Source organism: Pinus tabuliformis, chromosome 9 (assembly GCF_031772625.1).
Source record: "Pinus tabuliformis cultivar Carrire ecotype Pingquan chromosome 9, CPIR1, whole genome shotgun sequence".
Classification (NCBI taxonomy): Eukaryota; Viridiplantae; Streptophyta; class Pinopsida; order Pinales; family Pinaceae; genus Pinus; species Pinus tabuliformis.
The window spans coordinates 511061209-511071662 of NC_142307.1; the positions used below are offsets into that span (position 1 = coordinate 511061209).

The 10454-nt window shown below is 34.4% G+C and overlaps 2 protein-coding genes across 2 annotated transcripts; one reads left to right on the plus strand and one right to left on the minus strand.

Annotated features, from left to right (window-relative positions):
• Positions 1 to 356: 356 nt before the first annotated feature.
• Positions 357 to 1259, minus strand: LOC149149448 (uncharacterized). Its single transcript, XM_089442484.1, has one exon. It carries the CDS (start codon positions 1257 to 1259, stop codon positions 357 to 359), a length of 903 nt encoding a protein of 300 aa, XP_089298610.1.
• Positions 1260 to 8356: 7097 nt separating this feature from the next.
• On the plus strand, positions 8357 to 9726 carry LOC149149449 (uncharacterized). The gene is made up of 2 exons (XM_089439249.1): positions 8357 to 8879; positions 9035 to 9726. The coding sequence occupies exons 1-2, from the start codon at positions 8601 to 8603 to the stop codon at positions 9413 to 9415; spliced, it is 660 nt and encodes a 219-aa protein (XP_089295375.1). The 5' UTR covers positions 8357 to 8600; the 3' UTR covers positions 9416 to 9726.
• Positions 9727 to 10454: the final 728 nt, after the last annotated feature.

Below are 10454 nucleotides of genomic sequence, written 5' to 3' on the forward strand. Positions count from 1 at the left end.
TGTACCTTGTGCAATCATTGATAAAGAACAGAGAATAATAAGCACCTCCTAGGGATCTGGTTTGCTCAGGTCCACAAACATCAGTATGCACAAGTTCTAATACATCTCTTCTTCTCCTATCAAAACTAGAGGGGAACTAATCTTTGTGCATTTTTCCTAAAGCACAACCCTCACAAGTAGCATATTCATCTTTAACATAGGGAGTACTTCAACCACTCTTTGTTTATGCAACAATAACAAATCATGAAAATTGATATAACCATACCTCTGGTGCCAAAGAGCTTTTGTTGACATAACTGTAGCAATCAGTGCTTAATGAATCTTGCTAGTGACATCTAGTTTATATGGGCCTCCAACTATGACTCTTGAACCAACCAGTTTGCAATGATCCAATAAGTCATGTAATATGCAGCGTGTTTTGAAGAATTCAACCTTAAGATTCTGATATATGATTTTGACGCAAAGATCAATTTTTTCTTGATCTCGGGCACATACATAACATTATGAATTCTCTTGACACTACAATTTGGCAAAGTCACTGGAATATCTCCATATCCCTTGATCCGATGTGCACAATCATCTCCAAGATAAATTTTGCCACCATTGCTTATTCCCTTGAAATTCTCATACCCGTCCTTATTGCATGTCATTTGGATTAAAGCTCCAAAATCCAGAAACCATGCATCAACATCATCACTTTCAACAGACAATGCAACATTAGACACAAACAACTTGAGATTCTTAAGATAAGAATTCAAGGCTTCTCCTGCAAAATGTCTTGAATGTCTTCTGTATTTATGCATCGTTTCATCATTTTTCTTCTTATAACAATCTTTGGCAAGATGCCCACTTCTACCACAATAAAAACATTTAATTTTAGAATCATTTCTAGCAAGTGACATACCTTGATTTGGCTTTAGAGATGGCCTTCTCTGAAATGGACTTCCACCTTTACTTCCTTCTCCCTGTTTTCCTTTGAAGAATTTCTTTTTCGCCACAAGTGCTAAGTCTGGATTCTTGGGCTTCAATTTCCTACTCCTCTCTTCTTCCTGCATCAATATCCCTGTCAATTCATCAAAATAGGGAGCTTTCTCCCTTGCTGCAAGACCTATAATGAACATTTGATAGTCCTTTGACATTCCATTTAAAGTAATTGTAACAATATTAGTACTGGGTATTGATTCCCCTATGTCTCCCATATTATCTTTCAAATATTTGATTCTTGAAACAAAAGCACTGACAGATTCATTTTCCTCCATTTTAATGTAAAAGAGCTTTCTTTTCAGAAAGAGGACATGATTTGTATTTTTGGTCTCATACAAATCCTTAAGTGTAGTCCAAGTTTCATTAGAAGTCTTATAGTCACAAATGTGAGGAATTACACTATCTTTCACAGACATTTGTAACAATACCTTAGCTTTATTCTCCCACTTCTCCCAGCCTTGGAACGATGCAGTTGTAGCGCCTCCATCCGCACTTGACTTTGCTTCTTATCCATTTGTGATTGTTCATAGGCCATGGCCTTCCATCAACGTTTGCAGCTTGAATTTCCTACAACATAATTGGAGCCATCCAATTTGTTAGCTTCATTTAAATAAGTTTTAGTAAGAGAATTGGTCATCTTAAAAACAAAATTTCCCTCCTATTTATCGCTCCAATTGGCCCCAGATATCATCAAATCCCCCCCGCCCCCCCCATTTTTTTCTTTTACTGGCACAATAAAAATATTTCCATGAATTCTTTCATGTGAGGGCTCTTGGAACTTTCTCAAACTACAATCTTCAATTTTATGTTAACCAGGCACAATGAAATTATACACTTGAGTAGTTTAAAAACATTCTATATGGAACCAAGAAATAATTTCCTTTCTCAGTGCACCCTCTAACTTTGGATTTTTGCACTAGAATGCAAAATTTCACAAATTTATAAGTGTACTTGTGTCAGCGCACTTTTCTTTTAGTGAGTTGTGCACTGCTCTTGTATTTTTTTTAAATAATCAGCTCTGCCTCTTTACACATTGGCTGATTGGCTCTTAGATTTACCGCATAGGTGTTTGCGCTGGCCACACTACACAGGTCTCCTTAGTCAGTGTTTTCTTCTACTTCCTTTACACATAACGGGGCTTTCTCCTCTTGGTACGATGATAACGAGGGCTCTAAAAAATGAGGTGTTGCAACCACACTACACGCACAAGATGCTCCTTAGTCACAGATCAAGTTTGAAAAAAAAATAACGACCAATGTGTGCACTTATGATTCCAGTTTCCTCGATGCCCAACGCCGATTACGCAGTAGTGCTTTCGATGATGGTGCATACAGGTATCTAACATAGAGTGCCTCCACCAGTCTATTCTATTCAATAACAATGCACAATAACAATGCGTTGGCAATAACAATGCACTAGCATATCTCTCACACTACCTCTCCAATACACCTTCGCCCCTGGTCAACACTGTGGATTTACAATTTTCTCAATAGAGATTTCGTTGTGCCATCTCCATAGTTAAACGGAAACACATTGATTCTTTGACCAATGCCACAGCTCGAAGATCAACCTCCATGCACCATACACTCATCCCGATCTCCAAAGGTCAACCTCCACGCACTATACACTCTAAACACTCCATACTATGCTCGAAAAAATCAACTTTTGACAACCTTGTTTGTACTTTATCTTCAAACTGAAAACCAGTGTTACATTCTGTATTATTCACACTACGATAACCCTTTGCTTCATTCTCTATCGCTCACACTATAATTATATAAACCAAGGATTCATCTTGTTCTACATGATAAAAAATAGAAAGACAAATTAGAATGAAACTTACAAATTGAAACTAGCATTTCACAAGTGAGCCAGGCTACACCTGAACACTACCCAAGTAGTACCGCTCTATTCCACTGATCATAAAATCATAAATAAATAAGTTTACATTTATTTTAGGGAGATCAAAACTATCTCCTATAAAATAGGAACCAAGTCTAAACTAAGACACACACACAACCGTGAAACAAACTTTCTCCATTAATTTCAACTCTCCCCCTTAATGGAGAAAGGATTCACTTGCACACCTAACATCTCCCTAAACAATTCAAATTTGATCTTCCCAAGAGGCTTGGTGAAGATATCAGCTGCATTTTCATAGGTGTTACAATATTCAAGAAAAATCTCTTTGGACTGAACCTTTTCTCTAACAAAATGAAATTGAGTATCTATATGTTTTGTGTTTTTATGAAAAACATGATTATTTGCCAGCTTGATTGAACTTTGGTTGTCGCATTTGATCACCATAGCATCCTTTTGTTCTTCTCCTACATCATGAAGAAGTCTTCTCAACCAAATTGCTTCACAAGTGGCTGCACATACAACTTGATACTTTGCTTCTGCTGATGATAAAGATACAATACTCTTCTTTTTACTACTCCAAGAAATGACCCCGGACCCAATATTGAAAGCATACCCAGTTATAGATCTTCTATCGTTCAGATTTCCAGCCCAATTTGAATCTGAATAGCCTGTCAGTTTAACATCAAAAGAATCAGTATATTTAATGCCAAAATTTATGGTTCCTTGAAGATACCTTAGGACACCTTTTGCTGCCACCCAATGATTTTCAAGAGGTTTTTTCATAAACTGACTCAACACACTGATTGAATATGCTAAGTCAGGTCTGGTTGTAGTCAAATAAATCAAACTTCCAACCAATTGTCTGTACAATGTAGCATCCACCTCTTTAGAACCATCATCACTTTGAAATTTAACATTCTGTTGTATAGGTACTGAAACAGCTTTACACTGATCCATTATGAATTTCTTCAACAATTCCCTGACATACTTTCCTTGAGTAACAAAAGTCTGGCCAGAATCCCTCTAGACTTCAAGACCCAAACAATAATGTAGTTCTCTAAGGTCCTTCATTTCAAATACCTGTGACATATGCAATTTAATTTCTTCAACCAATTCATCAGAATTTCCTGTAACAATTTAATCATCAACATATAAGGAAATCAACACAATCTGCCCCTTTGAATCAAATGTGGTATACATATTTGGATGATTTTTTCTTCTCTTATAACCATGCTATAAGAATAAAGAGTCTATTTTCTCATACCAAGATCTGAGAGCTTGTTTCAACCCATACAATGCCTTTTTTTAATTTACAGACCAAGTGCTCTTGCCCCCTTTTAATCATGGGGGCTTCACTAAATGAATATTTGACATATCACGTGCATTCATGGCATATTAAACAATACCCTTAATTTGACTACATATTGGAAAATACCTCTAAAATTCACATTACTTAACCCCTACCAATATGAACCCAATACACCTTCCCAATTTAAAAAACCCTTACTTTCATTAGATATTGTAGGTATCGATTTTTTCATTAACATTTTTTATACCCTTTATAATATTTCATTAACTTTGAGCTCCATTTTTTATACCTTCCAATATAAAATCTCTTTACCCCTTATATATCCCCCAATATGAATGCACGTGGTATGGTATTGCTTCCCTATTGAAACCCTCATGTTTTTAATGAACCCTTCTCGTTGTGTTAAATATACTTCTTCCTTCAACTCCCCATTTAGAAAAGCAGATTTTACATCTAACTGGTGTAAGCTCCAACGGTACTTTGTAGCTAGAGATATTAACATCCTAATAGTATTTAACTTAGCTACAAGAGAAAAAGTCTCCTCATAATCAATCCCTTATCTCTATGAGTACTCTTTGGCCACCAACTTAGCTTTATACTTGTCTACATTACCATCTTCTTTGAACTTAGGTTTATATAGCCATTTACAACCTATGGGCTCTTTTCCTTTTAATAGTTCAACTAATTCCCAGGTTTTATTTTTAATTATGGACTCATACTCTTCTTTCATAGCTAACCTCCATTCATCATACTAATTTGCTTCATTATAATTCATGGGCTCAACAACATTTAAAATACTAGTCATAAGAGCATAATATTTGTACCTTGCAGGTAAGTGAGTTTGTCGTCTTGATCTCCTTGGTAGCGGACTTGCCTCAATTCTGTCTTGTGTGATTTCTTGCTCACCTCTAGAAGGACTTCGACTGCTAAATGTATCCACATCACTAGATTCCTCTTTCTGCTGCTACTGTTGTAAATGATTATCTTTGGCTTCATCATTGCTGTCATCAATCAATAAAGGCATGTGCCACTCCTCATAACTTTTGTCCTTATTCCCTTCATCAACATGTTCATGGAAGATAACATCTCTACTCGCAAATACCTTGTGAGTAGATGGATTAAACATCTTCTATACTTTGAAATCAGAACAATACCCTACAAATATACATTTTATAGCTTTAACATCTAATTTCTTCCTATCTTCCTTAGGAATGTGTGCAAAAGCTCTAGAACCAAATACTCTCAAGTGATGGACTGCAAGTTTAAAACCATACAAAGCCTCAAATGGAGTCTTGAAATAAAAACACCTAGTTGGAGTTATGTTCTTTAAGTAAATTGTAGTACTAATTATTTTTTCCCAAAAACCGTGAAACAAACAAGGTTGACATGCAACCTCGCGAATCACTATCACAAACCCATGATGAGCCTTGCTTTGATACTAAATTAACAAATAGAAAAACAAGATTTGGTGAATGAAACTTGCAACTCTCAGGTAAGAGCCCCTGGGGCTGCCAAACAACGTTGCTTCTTTCATTTATTAAACAATTAAAAATACATACACTTAAACAAATACATTCAGAGATCAAACAATCCCCTAAAAACTAAGATCTAAGTCCTAAATACAAACACAATTTAAAAAACCAACAACAACTTTTTCTATTATTTCCAAATAAAGTAATTTTTAATATTATATTACAATTAAATAAATTAAAAATTTTAAAGTCTAAATTATGTTATTATAATTCCCATAGATCAAATACACTTATAACAAAAACTCTATTGAATTTCATTCAAACAAACAAACAAATAAACATAACACCATCATAAATAATATTGGTCTTTCAAACAAATAAATTGTCTCGTTCTTGATTTACTCCATTTTATCTATATATCATTATGTCTCATATTATAAAAGTATGCTGTTGTCCTACTCTTGATTTCAATGCTCCACATGATCTCTTCCCATAATTTATATCATCCTCATGAGGCTTTGCTATCTCATTTATTTACCCTTTCAATATTACTTCCTTAATTCACATACTCTTTCTTCATTGTCATTCGATGAGATAGTTTGGAAAAGTTATTAAGATTTTGGAGGTCGGAAAAATCAACTTTTGACAACCTTGTTTATACTTTATCTTCGAACTGAAAACCAGTGTTGCATTCCATATTATTCCATTTTATAATATTTTTTTGGTACTATGTCAAAATAATATTGTTTTTTTGGGGTAATATGTTAGTTTGAGTGAATTTTAAATTTAAAATTATTAATATTGTGTATTTATATAAATTAAATGGTTAATAAATTTTGATAGATATTTATTCATTATGAGTATAATTTTTTTTATAATATTTTTTGAAAATATGTTAGTTTGAGTGAATCTCAAATTTAATAATATATATTTTTAATTTAAAACTATTAACATTGTGTAATTATATAGATTAAATGTTTAGTAAATTTTGATAAACATTTATTCATTATAAGCATCAAACACTTTATAATATATTTTATGGTGTTCAGATTAAAAAAAAATGATAATTAATTAAATTATAATATTATTTTAAGTTGTTTGATTATTATTATTAATTTTAAAAAATAATTATGTCAATAAACATGTCTATTTTGGAACATAATTTCTAGAATTTTAATTTAATTATCAACAATTATTAACTGGATAGTCTGGATTTAACCTCCATAAATATTCTAGAATATTCTGAGCAGTATAAACAAATTAAAGACTAAAATTGATTTTCAAAGTAGTTATGCATTTTTTCCCTTTTAATTATATTAGTTATTTAAAAAAAATGTCATATGAGCAAGTGTCTAATAAAATGAGTTATGGGTTTTTGGGCATTTGGTATTGATAAGTCATGATATTGTAACAAAGTCTATTTATAGATTAATATCCATAATAAAGTGGGGTGAATCTCCATAATTAAAAATATTGTTACATGATTTTTAAAATGTCTATATGTTTAATTATATATTAATTTTTTTTATCAATAATAATAATAAAGTTATAATCCTTTACCGGTCATTTAATTTGTATGGTTGATATAAGTTAAACATATATATTTTTAAGAAAACATATAACAAGATTCTTAACCATGGAGATTAATCTCTACTTTACCATGGAGACTCTTAATTTGGAAATAGATTTTGTAACAATACCATGAGTCAATATCATGGCTTATCAATATCACATGCCCAAAAACCCATAAGTCAATCATATGTCCCTCGTTCATATAACATTTTTTTCAATTAATTAATATAACTAAAAAGACAAAAATGACATAAATAATTACTTTGGAGATAAATCTCAACCTTGACTTTAAAATAGTACTATATTTTGTGGAGATTGAATTCTGACCATCCACCTAATAATTATTGATAATTAAATCAAAATTCTAGAAATCTTATTCCAAAATAAATATCATTATCAAAATATATAATAATCAAATCATTTAATTAATAAAATTATTTATTTATTCATTTTACCAATAAAAAAATTTCATATTCAAATCGAATTATAATTAAATCTTAAAATAAAAATGTATTTTATTAAATAAAATTAAGAAACTTCATAGTCAAATCGACTTATAATTAAATCTTAAAATAAAATGTATTTTATTAAATAAAATTTGAAATATGATTAAATATGATCAAACAATTTTCACGTTAACTTTGATACGTGGAGATCGTTTTCCCAAACTCCAACCCTGCTCTCGAGAGTGACATGAGCTGCACGTGCAGTGCCGGTGCTGCCACCGACGCGGTGGAGGAAGTGGACAATTACCGGCGGGTCTCCCGGTAATAACATTCCTCATGCGTGCGCTGCTTCTGCTTTTACCTGATTACTGTTGACTTCTTTTGAGAATTACCGGCGGGTCATCCAGTTAATTACATTCCTCATGCGCGCGCTACTACGGCCTGCTTTTACCTTTTTACTGTTGCCCTGCTTTCACACGTGACACGACGATCGTGTTGTTTTTATGAAAACGTTGCTTCCGCACTCAGTCGGGTCTCGGTACTCGTGACGAATTGTCGCATCTGTAGTAGCAGCGTAGAGATCATCGCCTTCGTTGGAGGGTTGTCCGCTGTACAGGGAACATCTTGCGACCAAACAGAATCCCGAAGGTTCCTCGGATTCGAACCCCTGACCACATCTGACTAGGCCGCCGGCACTTCTCTTTAAACCCTTGTCCTTCTAAAATCCCCACCCGCTTCTCCTCCTTCCTGCCCGCCTGCCCGTTGTTCTTCTCCTTTCCCTGCCCTCTCCCCTCTTCCCCGGTCGCCGCATCAAACCCGTTCCAGTGCAATCGCCTTGCCGTCCTTCGGGATTTCCACTCTGCGGCCACAACGAGGAGACAAAGATCGCAAGGCAGGGAGCAATACCGAGGATCTCTTCGAAATCCCAGCGGTCAGCAGTTCGAATCCTGCAAAATGAACGGCGGCGGAGTGCGTTGCGGAGCCTGTAAGTTTCTGAGAAGGAAATGCGTGAAAGGCTGCGTGTTTGCTCCATACTTTGGCTATGATGAGGGCGCCGCGCATTTCGCCGCAGTTCATAAAATCTTCGGGGCGAGCAATGTATCGAAGCTTTTACTGCATATCCCCATACCCGAGCGCTGCGAGGCAGTTGTCACCATATCCTACGAGGCACAGGCTCGACTCCAAGATCCCGTCTATGGCTGTGTTGCGCACATTTTCGCCTTACAGCAACAGGTATATTAAATCTTTACCGCCTCTTTAGAACGGATATACACTGTGTATATATCAATAGCGTCTGCAGATCCATTCTTTAATGTTCTTTTAAATTTGCAAACATCATTTCTGCAAGTATCTCTGGTCTCAAGATATGTGTAATAAATTTATTACAGGTTGCGAGTTTGCAGGCAGAGCTGGCAATCGTGCAAGCACAGCTGGCGAGTCGCATGGCATCCGGATCAGCATCGACCTCCGCGAATTATCCTACCATCTCTTCATCGTCGTACAGTCAGCATCCACATCAGTTCCCCGCACATCTGTCTCTGCCATGTCAGCCAGCCCCCCAGCCCTACTACGCTCTCCTCTCTCGCGCCAAGAAGGAGAACTCCTGCGGTTTCGCTAGTGACATGGACTGTGAGTTTTCCGGGTCTCCCAGTGATAATTCGTCGCCACAAATGGAGGTCCTCCAAAGATGCAGGAATGTGGAGGAAAATGGCGGAGGAGATGGCGGTGAGCTGCAGGCTCTGGCCCATGCTCTTCTTCGGAGAGGTTAAGATATTCCATATTTAGCATATTTCAATAATTTCAATTGGCCGCTTCTGCATGCCGAATTTCTTCCAAAATACATTTGGATTTGCCTTCGTTCAGTCTTTCGCGGCCAAATGGCTACAAAGAGAGCCAAGATGACGACAAATTTAGAGAAACATAATTTGGTGACGACAAAATTAGAGGAAGATAATTTGGTGGTAGTTGTTGGTAAGAAGAATATGGAAGTAAGGAAGTAACTTTCAGGTAATTAAAGAAAGGAATGTAAATTTATAGCCATCTCTCGACCGCACAGGCGGATTTCCACGTTTCATTTTTACTTACGTTGTATAATATTTAACCGAATTAACGTCTCCTCTTCTCTAAATTTATCTAATCCTCTATTTCAATGAAGGTTTGGTGTGTTATTATTCTTCGCTTCTTCAGATTTTCGGGGATATTTTACAAAATAGGTTACGAAATTATAAATAAAATAAATAGTTTTAAAATTAATTTTCTATATCAATTATAATGAATAAAATACATGAGTTTCTTGCATGTGTTTTCTGTACGGCAATATTGAGAAGAGGTAACGCGTGATAAACTTAAATTATTAAAATGTGAAGTTGTTTTTTTTTGGCTTCAATTTCAATATGTGCTCTATAAGTGGTAGTTTGCCTTTCGAGAATTATAAAGTTCGTTTCAATTTTCATTGTTTTTCAATGATTTAAGATTTATTTTAAATACCGATTTAAGATTCTTATTTTTATTTAAGATGATCTTATTTTTTTCCTAAATTTTATAGGAATAAAAATTATTTAAATATTTTATATAATTATTTAATTTTTTTATTTTTTATATTTAATTCTTATTTAAATTGATGTAAGAAAAATTTCAATTTTAAAATAGACTGACAAAATTACACATCATATTTAGCTATAAAATAAATTTCATAATATATATTTTCTAATCATCATATTAATATAAATGAAAAAACTTCTAGTTTTAATAACATTTTTACACAAAATGGTGTGATGTCGATTAAATTTTAGGTTTTACTTTACAGTT

Bases quoted from the DNA above. Each gene is read 5' to 3' on its own strand.
- LOC149149448 (XM_089442484.1), bottom strand. From the start codon at position 1,259: ATGGAGGAAAATGAATCTGTCAGTGCTTTTGTTTCAAGAATCAAATAT.
- LOC149149449 (XM_089439249.1), top strand. From the start codon at position 8,601: ATGAACGGCGGCGGAGTGCGTTGCGGAGCCTGTAAGTTTCTGAGAAGG. The intron at 8,880-9,034 runs GTATATTAAATC...AATTTATTACAG, and splicing joins TTTTCGCCTTACAGCAACAG to GTTGCGAGTTTGCAGGCAGA.